Source organism: Anabrus simplex, chromosome 7, assembly GCF_040414725.1.
Source record: "Anabrus simplex isolate iqAnaSimp1 chromosome 7, ASM4041472v1, whole genome shotgun sequence".
Classification (NCBI taxonomy): Eukaryota; Metazoa; Arthropoda; class Insecta; order Orthoptera; family Tettigoniidae; genus Anabrus; species Anabrus simplex.
In genome coordinates, this window is record NC_090271.1 from 144,001,617 (window position 1) to 144,023,500 (window position 21,884).

The following is a 21,884-nucleotide window of genomic DNA, read 5'->3' on the forward strand; positions in this document are numbered from 1 at the left end:
GTACTCCGGTTTTCCCTGTCATCTTTCATTCCAGCAACATTCTCCATTATCATTTCATAGCATTTATCACTCATTAATAAATCACCTTACAGCCTCCGTGGCTCAGACGGCAGCGCGTCCGCCTCTCACCGCTGGATACCGTGGTTCAAATCCCGGTCACTCCATGTGAGATTTGTGCTGGACAAAGCGGAGGCGCGACAGGTTTTTCTCCGCGTACTCCGGTTTTCCCTGTCATCTTTCATTCCAGCAACACTCTCCATTCTCATTTCATAGCATCTATCAGTCATTAATAAATCACTTTGGGAGTGGCGACCCCATCGTACTAACAGCCTATATCTGCTTAATTCATTCCATCCCTGACCCGGTCAATGATTGGAAAACAGGTTGTAGGTTTTCATTTTCAATAAATCACCTTGGGAGTGGCGACCCCATTGTAATAACAGCCTATATATGTTTCATTCATTACATCCCTGACCCGCTCAATGACTGGAAAACAGGTTGTAGGTTTTCATTTTCATTCCTACCTGAACTTTCAAGGCTAGATTTGACTTTTTCTCATTTAAAGGCATTGTATATCATCACATTAAGACACTTGTCAATAAAAATATCGGCACATTCCTTATACACATGATTCAATGAATTTCTATTTTCCTTTTAACTTGAAGCCTACTAACAGAAAGAAAATCTATAAATTTACCCTCAAGATCATTTAAAATTTCCCGATAAGCAATAGTTGCCATTACAATAGGGTAAAGCAAATTTGCATCGTCATATTGTTTCAACAAAATATGTACGGTACATTTCTTAAATCACCCATATTTCCTTTAGTGTTTGACAACGCATTACGGCATTCCAAATGGGGTAACTTGGAACACAACCAGCCACACACATATGCATATGCATTTTATTGACAAAACCCGCAGATCACACTTACAACAACACATCGGTAACTCCTGCACTATAGAATAAAATAAGATTATATTTAAAACCAGTTAAAATATGGATCGCGCAGGTCAGAAATGTTGGAAGTACTATACAAATCTCTTTGTAACTGGAATATCTATGCAAAAACAATATTTACTTACATTTTCTTGTCACGAGGGAAACGGAAGAAAGTCCGCGAATCCTTCTGCACTTCATAGTCATTGCAGCCAAACACAGCATATATCTTTCCACTCATATTGAGAGGAGATATAAAGGAATGGCACACTCTACTATTTACTTATGTTAACTTAATGCAAACGCATAAATAACGCCAAAAACTTCACAAACAAATACACGTGCTCTTATGACAGAATCAGTAACTCCCAGGTCACTCCGCTAGACAGAGCTCTAATCACTGTCCGTCGACATCTCTCAGAGTGTCGCGTATTGTCTCTATCTACTATATTTGCTTACAGGATTTGAGAAAGAGTTAACGAACTCACTGTGGCAACACCGATATAGGTTGTTGCTCTGGGATCTACCCGGGCCGGATCTTGCAGCTGACATGTTCGCGGTCATTTTAATGCCTTCTTTCCACGTGCTTCAGGTTAGATCCCTGTGTTCCAGGACCCATGTACATTATTTGCTGGGGTGTATTGTTTGTAGAAAATCAGTTCCTTTCCTTTATGTTCTTTCTTACTCCAGTTATCAGAAGCATAGAGTCTCAGCCGGGCGGAATAGCTCAGACGGTTGAGGCGCTGGCCTTCTGATCCCAACTTGGCAGGTTCGATTCTGGCTCATATAATCTAGGCCATAAATAATTTTATTCGCGTTGAGTCAAATGGTAGTTTAGGGGAAGGCCTAAAATTTAATTATCAAATATTTATGTTATTAGTGGTCCTATCGATAAATGCTACATAACTAAAGTTATATAGAATTAAATTTTCTATCATTTATGTCTTATACATTTTTAATGTACTGGCTATGATAACAGAGATATTCATGAATTTTGATTTTTGTTGGTAGGTCTAAGTCCATATCAACACCGATCCGTGAAAAATGGGTATACAGAGTTTAATGGAAATGGTTATGTAAAGTCGGGAAATAAGGTGCTGGTAGAAATTGCAGTTTAGGAGCAGGCGCCTAAAATTTTAATTTTTAATTTCCGATGTTATTGGTCCTATCGAAATGTACTACATAAGTCATAGAGAATACAATTTCCGATCATTTATTTCTTATTCTGTTTTATCTTACCGACTGTGGAAAAGATTGGTGGTAGTGGTGATTGTTTTAAGAGGAAGTACAACTAGGCAGCCAACCTCTGTATAACACTAATCAGAGAGAAAAAATGGAAGGGGTAGACACATCGAAAGAAAGGGGGACTCAATTTACATTTGATGCCCTGATATCACAGAGTCGGAAGAAAAGTAAAATACAGAAAGCTCATTTACATTTGTCAACAATGACGTTACAGTGACCATTGTTTGTTGTGATGTGCTTTGTGTTTTCTGCAGCAGCCATGCTTACCCATCGCACCCCTCCCCCCGCAACTACGCGAATTCTCGTCAGACGACCATAGTAAAGCCAAGGATATGACACACACTCGTTCATTTACTCGCAGCTTGTTGTGGTCACTGGTTGAGATTTAGATGAACTGGCGTATGGCTTTTAGTGCCGGGAGTGTCCGAGGACATGTTCGGCTCGACAGGTGAAGGTCTTTCGATATGACTCCCGTAGGCGACCTGCGCGCCGTGATGAGGATGAAATGATGATGAAGACGACACGTACACCTAGCCCCCATGCCAGAGAAATTAACCAATGATGGTTAAAATTCCCGACCCTGCCGGCAATCGAACCCGGGACCCCTGTGACCAAAGACCAGCACGCTAACCATTTAGCCATGGAGCCGGACGAGATTTTGATAATAGTGTACTACGTGGTCGAGATCAGAACCAGAATAAGCATGTGACGGTGAATGGGGTTAAGGAATTGCCAATCCTCTATTTGAATCAATATTTTTAATTAGTTTGCCCTGTCCGGCTCCATGGCTAAATGGTTAGCGTGCTGGTCTTTGGCCACTAGGGTCCCGGGTTCGATTCCCGGCAGGATCAGGAATTTTAACCATCTTTTAATTTCGCTGGCACGGGAGCTGGGTGTATGTGTTGTCTTCATTATCATTTTCATCCTCATCACGATGCGCAGGTCGGCTGCAGGAGTCAAATCGAAAGACCTGCACGTGGCGAGCCGAATATGTCTTCGGACACTCCCGGCACTAAATGCCATATGGCATTTCATTAGTTTGTCCTGAAAATAATTAAAACAACAATGTGGTATGTAAACTGTGCTTGGGAGCAATCATTTTGAATGTTTGTGTAGTCTCACTTTGTGATGATAGCTACTTAAATGTCTCTGTACTATGAAAACCGAGTAATGCTTTTTCCTTGCAAAATTTGGTATCATTCCAACTGCATGTGAAAACAAGTCAGCAATTTTCTAACGATTCGCGTTCTGTGAAGTAATTTTAATTGTAATTACAATGTTACTGATTACTTGTTGAAGAAGTAGTTAGTAATTGTATTTCAGTAAAATATTTCACAGGTATCTGTAATTCACCCCAATTACTTTTATTTTGTAATTTTCCAGTCGCTGGTCTCTAGCTTGGCAGTCTTTACCTGGAATGGACACTCCTTCCTTAATGTTGATTGAGAGATCTCACCTTTCACTTGGCTCGCACCACCGTTACAGCACACGACTGCTGTTAACTTGGCTCGACTCCAGATAAGTCCGATAATTCACGCAATAACACGACTGTGATACACTCGGCCCGACTCCAGACAAGTTGACAACTTGCACAGTCAACTCAACACAATTAAATTACAATCAATGTGACTGCTCAACACGTTATCACTCAACAATAACACAGCACCACCAAGACCAACAACGACGACAGCATTGCAACATTATTCCCCGGTGCACTACTCCAACACATTTAACGACGACAACTCTTTCCAGCAGTCCACTACGACAGCATTCTCCCAACTCTCTGACACTAACACTGACTCTTATTCACGCCTAGTCTCTTTTTATATCCATGGTGATGGCGTACCAGAATCTTCGGGGCTCGACCGGAACCTTCGAGTTTTGCCTTCGACAAATTCTACGCCGACACTAGATAAAAGCACAATACATGGATAGACCGGTACATACCTTCGAGCCGGCTTGGAGGGACCCGGCCTGGCACACTCGCTCCTTCCAGAAAATACCGAAGGGGGCTTCCAGAGGGCAGGCAGTAGCATGAGCACGTAACAGTACGTTTAGTAAGATATGAGTTTATATGTACATTGTTTCATTCGTATATATTTATTTAATACTTGCATTACTCTAGGCGTCGATACACGGTACATCATTTCAATGTACCTTACACCAGGAAACTAAAATAAGTTATTTAAATTAACCTTGCAATTTGTTGAGCCGGGCAGCAATGCAATTACGGTAATCCATTTTAACGATGTTTTAATGCTAGTCTACTTCCAACCAACAGCATCACTTCCTCCTTACCTCCTTAATATGTCGAAAATTTACAACAAAATATTTGTTTTAATAATAGTAAGTTGTTATGGATAGTCTATAATATTATTTTTTCAATAAAAGATTAAGGCATGTTTTTACCCATACAATTATACCTTCCTGTCCCCTTAACACATGATTTACTTTCGAGGTCAAAGAAAACTAACAATAGAACACAAAAATATTGTCTTTTTTTTGTGCAAAATAATAGTATAAAAGCTTACTACCAGACAGACTCTTCTGGCGAAGTATCTGATGATTCTGGATTCGCATACTCGTTTTTCCTTCGTGCTGCTTCCACAATTAAGCGGCGGAGAAATAAAATATCTCAGATGTATCTTGCTCTTCACATTACCTCAAAGGCTGTCAGTCCTTCGGGTTCTCTTCATCATCTGATTCCTCTTCATTTTTATCTCTCACCAGTTTTCTTTTCTGCTGTTTATCTTCATTTCCTTTCATCCGTGTTAAAATTTCCCTGTCTTCAAGACATTTGCATCCTGCCCTATACACCCTCTATCATTACCATAAATATCTTCTTTGCAGTCCAAAATATCCTTCACTAAGTTCACTAGCCAAGAATATTGTCTGCCTCTTTCGGTTCGAGTTCATCTCAAGATTCGGCAGTCGACCCGACAACGTCCAGCTAGTAAATGTCTTCAGTTTCTCAATATGATCATGGCTTTCCTTCATACTTCACATTAGAGACGAAAGGACTTTACGCCAGTGTCTCTTTTTTAATGTTGCCCAACTGCCCTATTCTATTGGCTGGCTAAACATGGTCACATTTACAAGGGATACATGGTTACGCTGTGTTTCTCTTCCAGCTGTACAGCGATAGGGTGTATGAGACCTTGTCAAGGTTATGAAGTGCTTTCTGTAGCGGATATTTCGAGATTGACATCCTTCACCGAAGGAGCGGACTGCTGAAAATGTAATCCTCAAAAATGTATCTGCCCATGCATGCATTTGATTGGGTTCTATACCAGATAGGTAGGTCAGTAACTGTAACAGTTCATATTGTGCCCGTCTTTAACTTTTTAAATACCCGGGGATTGTTTGTTTTCTCTATAAAAGCAAGCTTTAGCTTACGATTTTCTGCTACAATTTGATGCAAGTGTGTAATGGACTAGTATAACTTGGAAACAATTCTCTAAACCCATGGGTAGATAGTGAAAATATCGAGCTCGATTAATAGGTATTATTATTATTATTATTATTATTATTATTATTATTATTATTACCACCACCACCACCATCATCATCATCATCATCTACGTAGTTATGTACCGGTACGGAATTTATTTGGTATAAATTATGGTCATATTATTTATTATTTGTGTGTTGTATGATCTTTCTTGTGAAACAAAACATGTGAGGTTATGTCACGATACTTCTGCCGTATGAATATTAATACGACTTTATTTAATGAAACAACACGTAATTAATAGTATATAATTTATTATTACTTGTAAATATGATGTATAAATCCAATGTTATGTTGTGTAACACAGGGTAATGTCATTGAAATCATTTAAGAACATGCTACGAAAACAACAGATAGGGAATCTGCCACGTGGGCGACTGCCCTAAATGCAGATCAATATTGATTGATATTGATAGAACAACACACCTTTGTCACTTGAGTTGCAGAATGTTCTATACATTTGTATTTGTACATACATTATCGAAGACTCGAGAAGGTACGAGAAAGCATGTTGTGTCATACTTTTCTAGAAGCCTGTCCAGGCAAGGTATATAAAGAGACAGTCTTGGGTTGTTGAGTCGAGTTGAGTTGTTAGCGAAAGTCGTTAGTCGAATTCAGTGTGTGAACTCATGTTATGATTTTGTTGTGTTGGTAGTTGGTTGACATGCTAATGTGGTAGTCTTCTTCTTCTCCTTCTTCTTCGATTCACTTCAAGATGGTGGTTCATGAACGTGTATATGTGTATAATGTGTATATAATTTGTAAATAAAACAGTGTATACAATTGACAGCATCTCGTGTGTGCGTCTTTATGAACACGATAAATTGTAACTCTTTCCTTATGTCCTTGGTTGCAGGTATTTTGGAATGAACGTTGGAAATTTCAGAGCATTCATTACAATTGAAATTTGAATTGCAGATAAACTGTATATTTTGATGAGTTTCTAAAAATTCTACTTATCTCGAACAATACATAGTGTAGTCTGAACTCAAAGCGTTCTTTCTGCCTGTAGAGCGAGTCGACGCTTGCAGTAATTACAGACTGTTACCATAAGCCCGTTGCTTACTGTTAAAACTTTGGTGAAATAGTTTTAATTTGGTCAACTGTTTATGTCTATTGGACACCGTCAGACTGATATAAAAGTTGGTGGAAACGAAATCTGATGCATTAAGAACATTGAATAAAGAGGGGAGTGTGTAAAACTAGCCTAAGATTTAGGGGTTGCACGCACGTCGATAACAAGCTGGATGAAGAAGCTGGAAAAAGGGTTTATACGGTGATTTTAACTGAAAGAAAAAGTATGAAAGTTGAATCTGCATGCGTGAGCATGGAATAAAAGTATACCCATTACCGGGCTATATTGGAAGAGAAAGTCCTTAATTCTACAAGCAATGAACACGTTTGATACAGGTGATCGAAATATAAATGAAGTCCTAAGAACGTGCAGGTATATGTTGAACTTACTGTATATAGTAACGATAAAACACACGAACATTCTATGAAACTATAACACTTGGGAAAGGAAATATAACTCTAGACACTTATTCTATTGGAAGATGTCACACGACGGAGAACTAATTCAATAATTCATTCTTATTTTAGATATATTTGAATCAAATATAATTGAGAATTTACCACATACACGGGAGGCAGGGAGACAGGTGGCGTCGCAGCTAAACACATCAGGATGTTACCCAGTGTGTACACTACTCCAAAGTAGTAAATAGTCCTAGAAACAGATAAATGAAACACATTTTAAAATATTCTATGTCATGAAAGTAATGTAGAAGGGAGCGGTTTAGATTCAAGCCACTTAGGTATTTACTGCTTAAAGTGCAAATAGACACACATTTCATTGGTTTAAATTAGAAAGGAAATTAAAATACAGAGAGTTAAGTTTTAGTGAATGTTTCTTTCACGCACGGATCAATTAAAAAAACTTCTGAAATTAGTGACTTGTAAAACTACGATTAAATTGATTAAAATATGCTGAAGGAACATGATGTGAATAGTTTGTATCACAGACGATATTGCTAAGATTTGAATCTCCTCTATAAAATTATTGCACACGTCACTCATCTAATGGGACTATATTCTTGAGATTTTCGAGAGATAAGAACAGGAGAGCAAAATGGGTGCATAATTGCCGACGTGATAAGTGGTAGCCAGCAGAACAATCACAGGTATGCGAGGTTTGCTTGAAGTAATGATGTAATGAAGTAATAATCACCCAAGTGTCTGCCCCCCTAACGTAACGGCCCGGGTTTGATCCCAGCGCTGCCAGAGATTTAAGAATGTCAGGAGGGCTGGCATGTGATAAAACATGGTACTACTTGCACACCTCCATTGCGGGTGTGCCTGAAAAGAGCTGCACCACCATGAAGACGAGTTTTGTCCGGCTCAATGGCTAAATAGTTAGCGTGCCGGCTTTTGATCCAAGAGGTTCCAGGGTCGATTCCTGTCCTGTCCTGTCGTCCTCATCATTAGAATTCATCTTCACAGATGAGCAGGTCGTCTATAAGGCGTCAAATTGAAAGACCTGCACCAGACCTCTCCGGAGGCCACCCGCTATTATTATTATTATTATTATTATTATTATTATTATTATTATTATTATTAATACCGAGCAAGTGGCTGTGTCGTTTGGGTCACGTAGCTATCAGCTTGCATTCGGGAGATAGTGTGTTCGAACTCCACTGTCGGCAGCCCTGAAGATGATTTTCCGTGATTTCCCATTTTGACACCGGGCAAATGCAGGACTGTGCCTTAATTAAGACCACGGTCGATTCCTTCCCGCTCCTAGCTCTTTCCTGTCCCATTGTTGCCATTATCGGTGCGACGTAAAGCAGATTGTAAAATCTATATATATAAAATAACTTGTCCTGACTGACTGACTGATTCATCGTCGCCGAGCCAAAACTACTGGACATAAAGGAATGAAATTTTGTGGATACATTGATATTAAGATGTAGGTGCTCGCTAAGAGAGGATTTTTGGATATTCCGTCATTAAGGGGGTGAAAAGGGGGGGTGATTTTTTAAACTGAGTATACCTATATCTCAAAACTTTAAAAGTGTACAGATGTAAAAATTGGTATTTAGAATCTTCTTTAAAAATAACGAAACACGTATTTTTTTGTTTTCAGAAAATCCCAACAGGAGGGGTGAAAAAGGGTGAAAATCGAGAAAAATGGGTTGTATGCCTTTAATCAGGATACCGGTACTTATATCTCAGAAACTGAAGATATTACAGACCTGAAAATTGGTACATTTGATCTCTTTAAAAAATAAAGAAACACGTATATTTTTGTTTTTGGAAAATCCAATTAATCGGAGGGTGAAAAGGGGGTGAATTTTTAAAATGAGTGAATCTATATCTCCAAACTTTTAAAGTGTGCAAATGTAAAGATTGGTATTTAGAATCTTCATTAAAAATAAAGAAATACGTTTTTTTTTTGTTTTCGGAAAATCGCAATAGGGGGAGTGAAAAGGGGTGAAAAGGGGGTTGAATGCCTTTAATGAGGCTACTTATATCTCAGAAACTGGAGATATTACAGACCTGAAAATTGGTGTTTGGGATCTCCTTTAAAAATAAAGAAACACCTATTTTTTTGTTTCTGGAAAATCCAATTAAGGGGGCGAAAAGGGGGTAATATTTTAAAAGGTGTGTATCTATATCTCAAAACTGTTAAAGGTTATACGTGTGAAAATTGGTATTTAGAATTTCCTTTAAAAATAAAGAAACACGTATATTTTGTTTTCGGAAAATCCTAATAGGAAGGGTGGAAAAGGTTGAAAAGGGGGTCGTATGCCTTTCATGATTCTACTTATATTTCAGAACCTGAAGATATTACAGACCTGAAAATTGGTGTTTGGGATCTCCTTTAAAAATAAAGAAACGCGTATTTTTTTGTTTTTGGAGAATCCCATTAATGGGAGGCGGGGCTGAAAAGGGGGCGAAATTTTAAAATGAGTGTATCTATATCTCAAAACTTTTAAAGTTTATAGATGTAAGAATTGGTATTTAGAATATCCTTTAAGAATAAAGAAACACGTATTTTTTGTTTTTGGAAAATGCCAATAGAAAGGGTGGAAAAGGGTGAAAAAGAGGTTGAATGCCTTTAATGAGGCTACTTATATTTCAGAATCTGAAGATATTACAGACCTGAAAATTGGTATTTGGGATCTACTTTTAAAAAAAGAAAGAGGTATTTTTTCGTTTTTGGAAAATCCAAATAATGGGGGGGGTGAAAAGGGGGTGAATTTTTAAAATGAGTGTGTCTACATCTTAAAACTTTAAAAGTTTACAGATGTAAAAAAAATGGTATTTAGAAATAAAGGAACATGTATTTTTTGTTTTCTGTAAATCCCAATAGGAGGGGTGTAAAAGGGTGAATAATGGGTTGAATGCCTTTAATGAGGATACTTATATCTCAGAAACGGAAAATATTACAGAACTGAACATTTGTATTCGGGATCTCCTTTAAAAATAAAGAAACACGTATTTTTTTTGCTTTTGGAAAATCCAATTAATGGCGGTTAAACAGGAGAGACAAATTGGGGTGAATTTTTTGAAAGACTATATCTACAGAATATCTGAGAAACGTAAAATGTTACAGACGTAAAAAGTAGCTATTTGGAATCTCCTGTAGATGTAAAGAAACATAGGTGATTTGTTTTTGGAAACTCCACTTAAGGGGAACTAAAAAGGGGTGAAATTTTTAAATGAGAATTTCTACAGTATATCTCAAAAAACTTAACATGTTACAGAGTGAAGAATGGTATTTTTTATCTCTATTAAAAATAAAGTAACGTGTATTTTTAGTTTTCGGAAATACCACTTAGGTGGAGGAAGGGGGCTGAAAATGACTCAAAATGGTGTTGAATTATTTTAATTAGGCTACTGATATCTCAAAAATGAAGATGTTACAGGCGTGAAATTTGATATTTGGAATCTGCTTTAAAAGTAAAGAAACACGTATTCTCGGAAAAACCATTGAAGGGTAGGGGGGGTGTGTGTGAAAGAATTCAAAAATTAATTGACTTAATTGTATGAGAATACATACATCTAATAAAAACTCAAGTTGTTACAGACGTGAAAATTGGTATTTTGATCTCCTTTAAAAACAAAGGAAAGCACGTTTTGGGGGGAAACCATCTTGGGGGGCGGGAGTGAAAAGGAGGCGAATTCCTTTCATGAGGACACATAAATCAAAAACTGAAGAAGTTAGAGTCGTGATAATTGGTATTTAGAAGATCCTTTACTATTAAAGAAACAAGTATTTTTTGCTGGAAAATTCACCGGGGGGCGGGGGGGGGGGAGTGTGAAGGGAAGTGAAAAATTGTGAATTATTGTTATGGGGATACTTAGATCTCAAAACTGAAGGTAATAGACGTGAACATTGGTGTTTGGAATCTCCTTTAAACATAAAGAAAGACGCCTTCTTTTAATTTTTTTGGGTGGGGAGGGGTAAATAAACTTAACGGCGGTAGGGTGCAAAAGGAGGTGAGACCAATTGATTTTACTGTTCATAATGTACTTATAAGGAGCCTCTGTTGCTCAGGCGGCAGCACGCCGGCCTCTCAGAGCTGGGTTCAGTGGTTTAAATAACGGTCACTCCATGTGACATTCGTGCTGGACAAAACGGAGGCGGGACAGGTTTTTCTCCGGATGCTCAGGTTTTCCCTGTCATCATTCATTCCAGCAACACTGCCCAATATTTCATTTCATTTGTCATTCACCGATCATTGCCCCAGAGGAGTGCTTCGGCAGCCGGTACAATTCCTATTGTCGCTGCAAGATGGGGCTTTATTCATTCCATGCCTGACCCTATCGAATGACTGTAATAGGCTGTAGATTTTCGATGTACTTATTCTGATCATAAACCGCTCATTTTTAATCTTTCCTGGGTTCGTTTTCAACAGCCATCTTTTCTTTCGGTGAACGTTCTTAGATTACAGTAGATTCTCCTGGCATATAAATAAAAATGTAAACACATTTGAAATAAACGATTGGAATGAGATTGACCGTCCAATTGTTCACCTCTATAATAAGGTCAATAATGCACGGAAGTATGTCATTCGTATCGCCAGAAATCCCGCACACTTGCCTACGCGCGACAATGGTGCTGGTCATATTGTCAACAATGACAATGGCAGCAGATGTAATTTACCACCAAGTAGCGGTCTTGCATCTTGCTGTGGGGACCGGAACATCTATAATAATAATAATAATAATAATAATAATAATAATAATAATAATAATAATAATAATAATAATAATAATAATAATAATAATAATGTTCTGGACCGTCGTCAAATGTGCGGACCGCGCTGGAAACGGGTCTTGGACGGGTAATGACTAAGAATGCAGTCCGGTCGCGGGTTCAGTACAGCCAAGGCACCTAAGACGACACTACGCCGGATCTCCTGAAGGATTTGATCCATATTAAAAATGCTTATAGGGAAAGATGGCAAAGATTTAGGGATCCAACTGACCGGGTGGAATACCTGGACCTAGCCCGGGAAGTACGAAATCGATTGCTGGAAAGAAAGATTGAAAAATGGGAGGAAACTTGCCGTAATCTATTAGAAAACGAGTCAGATCGCGAATTTTGGCGGATTCTCGCAGAAAAAAGCCAGATCGTGAATTTCGGCGGATTATATATCTAAAACAATAAGCATTCAATTATAAATTTCAATATAATACCGTAGCGAAGCACGGGTATCTTGCTAGTATATATATAGGACTATTATCACTCTAGTGTATTATATTGCACTTACTTCTGAAAACTAAAGAGAGAAGAAGGAAAGGAGCTACTAAAATGGAATATAAAACACCATATTTTATATACATTTATTGTCATACTGTTGTGTTAGGCCTTAACCTGTAGGTAATTACTTAATTTTAACCGTCTACACTTCTTTGAACATTACATTGGGGTCTACTTTGTTCATGTGTATGTACCGTAAATTAGACATACTGACTGAAAAAAAGTGTTATGATAATTTAGTTATTTAGGCTGGTTTTTTTTTGCTATTTGCTTTACGTCGCACCGACACAGGTAGTTCGTATGGCGACGATGGGATAGGAAAGGCCTATGAATGTATGAATGGGAAGGGAACAGCCGTGGCCTTAATTAAGGTACTGCCCCAGCATTTGCTTGGTGTGAAAATGGGAAACCACGGGAAACCATCTTCAGGGCTGCCGACGGTAGGGTTCGAACCCACTAAATCCCGGATGCAAGCTCACACCAGCGCTCCTCTAACCACATGGCCAACTCGCCCGGTATTTAGCCTGTTTGTAATTCCATTGCTGCTGTTCATAATATATGATACCTGAGTTCCTTTTGATGACAAAATAGATGTCCTCTCATTATTTCACAATTTGCAGGTTATAGCAAAACTATAAATAACATGTAACCCATCATCTGGAAGTATAAGATGAGAATCACATCATCCGAGGCAAATAAAACTAATTTTAACAGCTTTTGTGTACTTAAATCCATTTTTAAAATCCGAAAATCTCCAATATACAACATGAAAATGCTGTAGGGAGCGCCCACATCGAGTCTCAAGATGACGGCTCCATAAGTAACATTTGTGTACTGACCTGTTGCTTGTATAGGCCTATATAGAACTTGGCCAGAGTGGGAAATAATGACACCATTTTAGCTCCAATAAAGATGTTTCTTTTTCAATATGAATCAAAGACAATGGGGAAGGAATGTGGTAGAAGAAATAAAATAAAATAAAATAAAATAAAATAAAATAAAGTGCAACGGTAGACTGACTAAGATAGAAGAAGGAAACAGGTGAAGATGGAAAAAAAAAATGTGTAGAAGGAAAAGGAAGAGAGCCAGGCGAGGTGAGGGTGGGTGGAAAGGAGGGCGTAATACAACGAAGTTGAAGACACGAGAGTGAAAAGTAAGAATAATATAGTAACAGGTATACCGCACACAGGTTGTAAAAGTATGACACATAGACTAGAGAGACGAGGAGAGTACGAATCTGGGAAAAGCTGAAATGAATTTAGAATAGTAAAGGACAGGGAAGATAATTATAAAAAATACCTACCGGTACGTACTTTTTTAATGGCTGGCAACCACGTATTATTTAATTCATAGCCAGTGTTCCTGTTGAAATTATTAGGATTTTTACGTATTTCTACTGCTTCCCTTATAATACTCGATCTGTAGTGTTTTGTGTGGGTAAGAGCTCGAACATCTTGGAACACGACATCATGACCCGACCATAAAGCGTGCTCAGCCATTGCTAAATTGTCTGGCTGGTTGAGACGAACATTTCTTTGGCGTTCCTTGTTATGAGTACCTTGCCACAAGGGAATTTTATACACTCCACGCTGTAATAGTGGGGACAATTTATTGTTGCTTTTACCTAAACTGTGAGCAATTTTTGTGACGGTGCCAAACACGGTTTTTATATTGCGGAGGATCTTGGCAATTCGGTCTGCGGTATTGTGGATAAAAGGAAGGTAGAGAGTTCTCTTCACTTCTTCATTATGTGAGCTTTGCTTAGTCGTCCCTCTGGGATGCAGGGCTGTATAAATTTGTACATCGTTGTAATAACCATTACCCTTATATGTGACTGAGTGTAGGCCTACAGCTCCTCCTGGATAGTTGAAGGCTCATAAGTTCCTTTCGCCTTCACGCCGAGTGTCATGGGAATGCCCTGTTTTTGTGCTCGATACGGTAAAAGCCCGAAAGCTATATCATCTCGTCAATTATCTCGAAAGTTTTATTTTTATTTGTGACATATGACCTGTGCTGCTCAAAATAAATAAATAAATAAATAAATAAATAAATAAATAAATAAATAAATAAATAAATAAATAAATAAATAAATAAATAAATAAATAAATATTGAAATAGATTAACCTTCATATTTAAAATTCGTATGTATGTATGTATGTATGTATGTATGTATGTATGTATGTATGTATGTATGTATGTATGTATGTATGTATGTATGTATGTATGTCTACCCCTTGGTCCCGTTTTTTGATACGAGGTCGGGGTTGAGGTGAGACGAATTTAAATTGCACGTTTTTAAGGCTGAATTCCCTTCCTGACGCCAACCTTAGTTGATGAGTTCATGAAGATGAAATGAATGATGGTGAAGTATATCGTCTGTTATTAAAGCAATTATTGTACAAAAGAATAAAATAAAATATTAATGTCACTTGAACATGTAAACCTGACGTAGAGTAACGTGAAAGTATTCCCATCAAGGCAATTGGACACAAGTTGGTAAAAATAAAACATTATTCTCATCACACAACCTTGCCACCATCCCCAAGGGAATCGCTAATACTCGTGCACCCACACTTACGCTTCATGAACATCATATAGGATTTTTGTACGAAAGAAGATTTAAATTGGTTAGTTGTTCTACAAACGAAAGCTCATCATCCTCATTATACACAGTTAGGCCTGCCTTTCATTGTTCAGTCTGCAAGTCTCTGTGAATGAACTCAGCACCTCACAACCCTCTATTTTCAACTGTCACTGTGACCACATTTAGTTCCACACCTCTTATAATTAAATAATCAACTGAGTCTATGCAATAAGCTTGACCAGCCGTTCTACAGTATTTACCTTCAAAAGTTATTTATCTAACGGCTGACGTGTTACCAGTCTCAGAAATCATTAAACTTTCCATAGCGCTTTCCCTCCAAAATGTAAAATTCAAATTGTTTCACTGAATATTCTTCTGCCTCCAAACTATGATATTCATCAACTTACTACCAGAGAGGCTCAAAACTTCTAGGCCTTAAAACTCTATTATACCGTGTCAAAAATTTAACAATCTACCTATTGGTATGAAATGGCTAACTAATGGATACAGCTTAAGAATTTCATAGAACTACTTATACGGAAGGAATGTCCAAAGCCATAATCTTGATTGAAATTAATATCTATTGTAAACAAATTGTAAAGAATTAGTGCCAAGAAAGTTTCTTTTGTGTGCCTACTTAATTAAGTAGGCTACCTTATGTTCTAATCTTTGGCGTTGATTAATGTACCTATTTACACTGCTGTTTGTAGAAAGTGAAACACCAAGACCGAGAGCTGTGATCACAATGCAATTCATTCCACATATTAGGGACATGACAAGACACAAATGATTACAATTACAGAACTGTACATACACGGTGACCGTGGAAATTCAGTACGGCGTAGCACCACAACGCGCTGCAATCAGAGCCGCTAGACGTCGTGGCATGGAATGAAAGAGCGCCTGAATATGCTGCTGGGGAATATTCTGCCACATGGTTTGTAGGCGCGTCCATAAATCATCAACAGTGGCTGCAGGACAACCTGCACGAACAAGGTGCCGACCGAGCATATCCCAGACATGTTCAATGGATGACATATCCGGCGAACGGGAAGGCCAGGGAAGCAGTGGTATCCATTGTTCTTCGAAGAAGGCTTGCACATTCCTCGCCACATGCGGCCGGACATTGTCCTGCTGGAATATGGCGTCTGGAACGGCCTGCAGGAGGGGCAGTGCCTCGGGCTGTAAAACCTCCCTGATGTAGCGGTAGCTGTTCAGATTGCCCTCAAGACGTAGGAGGCAAGATCGCATGTTATAGGCAATTGCGCCCCAAACCATCACACTTGGCGTTTGTCCGCTATGCCGCTCAACAATACAGTCTGCCCGATGGCTTTCACCACGGCGGCGTCTAACGCGTATGGGGCAATCACTGTAGGACAAGTTGAAGCGGGACTAGTCCGAAAACACTACATTTTGCCACTCAGCACGCCAGTGTCGGTGTTCACGTGCCCATTGCAGTCTGCGGCGTTGGTGGTTGCTGGTCAATGGAAGCCGGCGCAATGGCATGCGTGCCAACAGTCCGGCCCTCAGAGACGGCGTCGAATCGTCGATGCAGACATCCCCACACCCGTTGCAGTGCTCCAACGTCGAGCCAACACTGTGGACGAAGCTGTTCTGTTCGTTACGGCCAAGCGGACAAGATGGCGGTCATCTCGCGCTGTGGTCACATTGTGTCGTCCAGTACCCTGTCGGCGCTGTGTACGATCCTCTTCTCTCCACTGGTCCCACATATGCCTCACTGTTGGAGCAGCGTACCCTGTACGAGCAGCAATGCCACGGAACGACAGACCCATCTACCGGAGCCCTATCATTCTGCCCCGTTCGAACGCACTCACATGCTGATATTCCCTCCTGTGATGTCGGCGAGGCATAGTGGCACTGAGGTACACGTTTCCACTTCGTATGACGGCTCCGCACTGACAGCGTTGCGTAACACTGCCCTGGCCAGTCACACACAGAAGGGCACTGCTGGGCCTACGCGCACGCCATCTCTCTGCAATTTAAATCACTTATTATGGTTCCACTGTTCTACACGTCTTCTGATTTTGGCATGTTTCAGACCTTTGCTTCTGACTGTTTCACTTTCTACAAACAGCAGTGTATATTGTTCGAAAATGTGTTAAATGACTGTCTCTTCCTCGAGCCTCTGCCTTATTGGGACCTTTCTATTACTACCTACCTACCTACTTACCTAACGTAACTAACTAGCTAATTTCAGATAAAAATGTAATTTGTAATCTGCGGAAATAAGTTCATGGTTATTACAGCTGTACAGTAGACTATCTGATGTTACTCACCTGTATCTCCCTAGAAAACTATCGGCAAAGATCGCACCAACTACTGGCACGAAGTATGACAGCATAATGAACACGTGGTAAGTTATAGTAGCAGTATTCTCGTGGAATAAGAGAACGTCTCTCAAGTATAGTGACAGAATTGCTGGAAACATAAAATAAACTGATGTGATTATATTGTTCCATATCTCATATTGCATTATTTGATATAATTTACTAGCTGTAAGCCTTCTACGACATGAAGTACTTGAAACTCCGCCTTCATCTTCACATAATGATTATGTGACGAAATGTGGTGAATAGGAACAGCGTTAACACCTTAGGGGATTAGTGCCTAGAATAGGATGGTTTGAAGTAGGATCTAGAACTAACGTTGTGAAAGTAGCTTGTAGCACGGTCGTGACCGGGGAGTTACCGGGGGTTCTGCCTCTTCCCCTGACAAATTTAAACAGTACACGCGGGTTTTGAAATCCAATACATTAAACGTACTATGACAAGAAGCATTTGAAAAATAAAACAATTGAATTTGACCTATAAATTATGTGCCATCTTTAAATGTTTCTCTGTGAATATAGTTAACAAAAATGCATTGAAAACATAAATGGAAATTTTAATTTTGATGAGATATACAGTATATGGATTGTTTGTTTTTAGTGTTTATGCATTTTGCACCATCATTAAATTATTTTTACTCCAGACCAAGCTTTTCATTCTAAAATATCGTGCGGTTGCGGTCGCCCAGCTTACATTAGGGAGACAATGGGTTCGAACCCCACTCTCGGCAGCCCTGAAGATGGTTATCCGTGGTTTCCCATTTTGACACCAGGCAAATGGTGGGGCTGTGCCTTAATTAAGGCCACGGCAGCTTCCTTTCCACTCCTAGCCCTAGTCTTTTTCTATCCTATCGTCGCCATAAGACCTATGTATGTCGGTGCGACATAAAATCAAATAAAAAAGCCACCATTCTAAAATGTTTTGCTTGGGCATTTTATTAACATCGTACAAATACAGAATGCATAAAACATAAAATCTATCTAAGCATTGGAAATAAAAAAACAAACAAGTGTCAAATCAAGTCATATATAGAGATAGCAACAAGAAGGAACACATAATAGGATGAACATAATGACAGGTCTGTGTAGGGAGAGGGAGCAAGGAAAAATGGACACAAGAACAAAAATGAAAACATGTTTCTACAACTCTATACATGACTTGTCTTAATATTATAAAACCAAACCAAACCCCTTGGCACTACAGCCCTTGAAGGGCCTTGGCCTACCAAGCGACCGCTGCTCAGCCCGAAGGCTTGCAGATTACGAGGTGTCGTGTGGTCAGCACGACGAATCCTCTCGGCCGTTATTCTTGGCTTTCTAGACCGGGGCCGCTATCTCACCGTCAGATAGCTCCTCAATTCTAATCACGTAGGCTGAGTGGACCTCAAACCAGCCCTCAGGTCCAGGTAAAAATCCCAGACCTGGCCGGGAATCGAACCCGGGGCCTCCGGGTAAGAGGCAGGCACGCTACCCCTACACCACGGGGCCGGCTTCTTAATATTATAAGTTTTGAAATTGCCTTCTTACAAGTAATTGAGTGGTGAAAAATGAAATGGCATATGGCGTTTAGTGCCGGCAGTGTCCGAGGACAAGTTCGGCTCGCCAGATGCAGGTCTTTTGATTTGCGCGTCGTGATGAGGATGAAATGATGATGAAGACGGCACGTACACCCAGCTCCCGTGCCAGCGAAATTAACCAATTATAGTTAAAATTCCCGATCCAGCCAGGAATCGAACCCGGGACCCTTGTGACCAAAGACCAGCACGCTAACCATTTAGCCATGGAGCCGGACAATTGAGTGTTTTAAAGTGTATAATAATTTTTTTCTTCAGTTTTTGACACATTTGTTATCATTTCGTATGGGCAGCATTGGGAAATAACTGAGTAAACGTAATCGTAATCACATTACTCATAACGAATACTCTTATAGTAATGTTTACTTGTAATCGTTACTATTCACAAAATGTATTTTTTTACTCGTAATTTATGTTTTTGAAATAAAACTGTAATCGTTAGGCTAAATCCCAACCTTGGAGACCCAGCACTCGCGAGACGTCACGCCGAGGGTATAGGGCGGGAGGTTATTGATACACCAAATTAAGAGAAATAACATAGCCTGGGAAGAGGATCACATTCTTGCAAGTTTCAGGTCTGTACCTTGCACCATTACGCTATAATATTACAATAAAATCAGTGATGTACAAGGTTAACCCCACAACCGGTAAACGTCGCGATTGCGATGCATTATGTCAGCTCTTACCAATCTCGCGATAGCTCCTTTACTGTCGATGTTCTGATCAGATATTATACACCACTTTAAAGAGAAAATGTTTATAATTATATCACATCGGTAAAGTAATTTAGAATCATGGAAAAGATCGGCATACTCGCAGAAAAGGAACATATTTCAGAGAGCCATCTTGCCTAGCGCGTGTTTCCATGATATTTGCATCTACAATGACTGAATTCTCAAGAAGGAGTGAAATTCCTGACTGTAGTGGTAGTGGTGAAGAAGGTAGTAAATGAAATGGCGTATGGTTTTTAGTGCCGGGAGTGTCCGAGGACAAGTTCGGCTCGCCAGATGCAGGTATTTTGATTTGCGCGTCGTGATGAGGATGAAATTATGATGAAGACGACACCTATACCCAGCCCCCGTGTCAGCGAAATTAACCAATTATGGTTAAAATTCCGGACCCTGTCGGGAATCGAACACGGGACCTCTGTGACCAAAGGCCAGCACGCTAACTATTTAGCCATGGAGCCGGACAAGAAGGTAGTGGTGTCGTTCTAGAAGAAGGAAATGGTGATTCTGACATCAGCTGGTACGCCCCCCAGGAAAGGAACTGCGCTGTTCAACTGTGGTGTCCATCAACACTGCTAACATAAATTAGATTTCTGCAGACCCACCAAGGCAGGAAGAACGACTTCTATAATTCGAATTCCATTTAATTATCGGTAACTTGTGAGTGAAAGCTACCTGTAATGACATTCTTTTTGTAGGAAATTATTCAAATGTACTACTGTTAGAACAAAACATATTAACCTCTTTCTTAATGAATCCCTGCTGTTGCGTGAGTGAATAATAAAAGGATGGTCATCTGATGGAAGAAGTTTTTGAGTTGCTGCAGGTGATGGAAGAGGTATTACTTAATTTACTAGCACGATTTTAGATTTTACTGTCATTATTAAAAAGCAAAGTAAGCTTGTAGCTTTAAACAACTGCTGATATCTAATCAACCGGGCGAGTTGGCCGTGAGGTTAGAGGCGCGCTGCTGTGAGCTTGCATCCGGGTGATAGTGGGTTCGAATCCCACTGTCGGCAGCCTTTAAGATGGTTTTCCGTGGTTTCCCATTTTCACACGAGGCAAATGCTGGGGCTGTACCTTAATTAAGGCCACGGCCGCTTCCTTCCAACTCGTAAGCCTTTCCCATCCCATCGTCGCCATAAGACCTATCTGTGTCGGTGCGACGTAAAGCCACTAGCAAAAAAATATATCTAATCACAGAAATAAGTATCATTAACAACTACAACAACAACAAGACTACAACAAGCAAATCCATGGAAAGAAAATATCACAAGACAGGTATAATAGCACAAATGAACTCTGAATTATTATTCTTATTATTACTATTATTGAAAATCCTCAGCCTGTTTCCAGTCATTCGACCAGATCAGGAATGGATTACAGTGACTCTATATGTACATATAGAGTCACTGCAGAATGGATTGAATGAAGCCCCCATCTAGCGGTGAGGGTAAGAATTGTGCCGCCTGCTGAAGCCTGTCACACTCTTCTGCGGCAATGATTAATGACTGACAGATGAAATGAAATGATATTTAAGTGTTGCTGGAATGAAAGATAATAGGGAAAACACAGGAGTAACCGGAGAAAAACCTGTCCCGCCTCCGCTTTGTCCAGCACAAATCTCACATAGAGTGACCGTGGTTTGAACCACGGAACCCAGCGGTGAGAGGCCGGCGCACTGCCGCCTGATCCATGGAGATTATTATTATTATTATTATTATTATTATCATCATCATAATCATCATAGGTGCATTGTTTTCTTTTTCACTGAGTATTGAAACTGTACTTACTTCTCAGCCCGCAGAACGAAAACCTCTCGCAGAATTCAGTAGCAATAATCAGGAAGACGGATCTGGGATATACATCGTCCTGGAACATGAGGAAAATATTATCTCAAGTACAGTATTTTATTGTTTCATTCTGGATTCTACTGAACTTCCTCTCTTTGTTTATTTTAGCCCGGTTTACGCCAAAGGTTGGGTGCCCATAACAAGGCCCTTTTGCGGCCCTAGGAATTACCGAAAAACAAAACAGGGCCCATGAACATATTATGTAGCATTACTTACCGTGAAACGTCCGTTATAGAAGGAACTAACAACAATGTGTATGTTTGTGTATAGTTTATAGCTCCGTCTCGCTGCGCAAAGTTGTAATAACCATATAGCTTGTAATGGGACATAT

The 21,884-nt window shown here is 39.6% G+C and overlaps 1 protein-coding gene across 1 annotated transcript in view; it reads right to left on the reverse strand.

Moving 5' to 3' along the window:
* The window catches only part of LOC136877741 (peptide transporter family 1-like), a 133,985-nt gene extending 112,404 nt beyond the window's left edge, over positions 1-21,581 (reverse strand). Inside the window, exons 1-3 of the mRNA XM_068228730.1 lie at positions 21,494-21,581; positions 17,349-17,490; positions 7,338-7,424 (exon numbers count right to left, since the gene is read on the reverse strand). Coding sequence (XP_068084831.1) covers positions 7,338-7,424; positions 17,349-17,490; positions 21,494-21,581 — 317 coding nt within the window. The remainder of the gene's footprint in view (positions 1-7,337; positions 7,425-17,348; positions 17,491-21,493) is intronic.
* Positions 21,582-21,884: the final 303 nt, after the last annotated feature.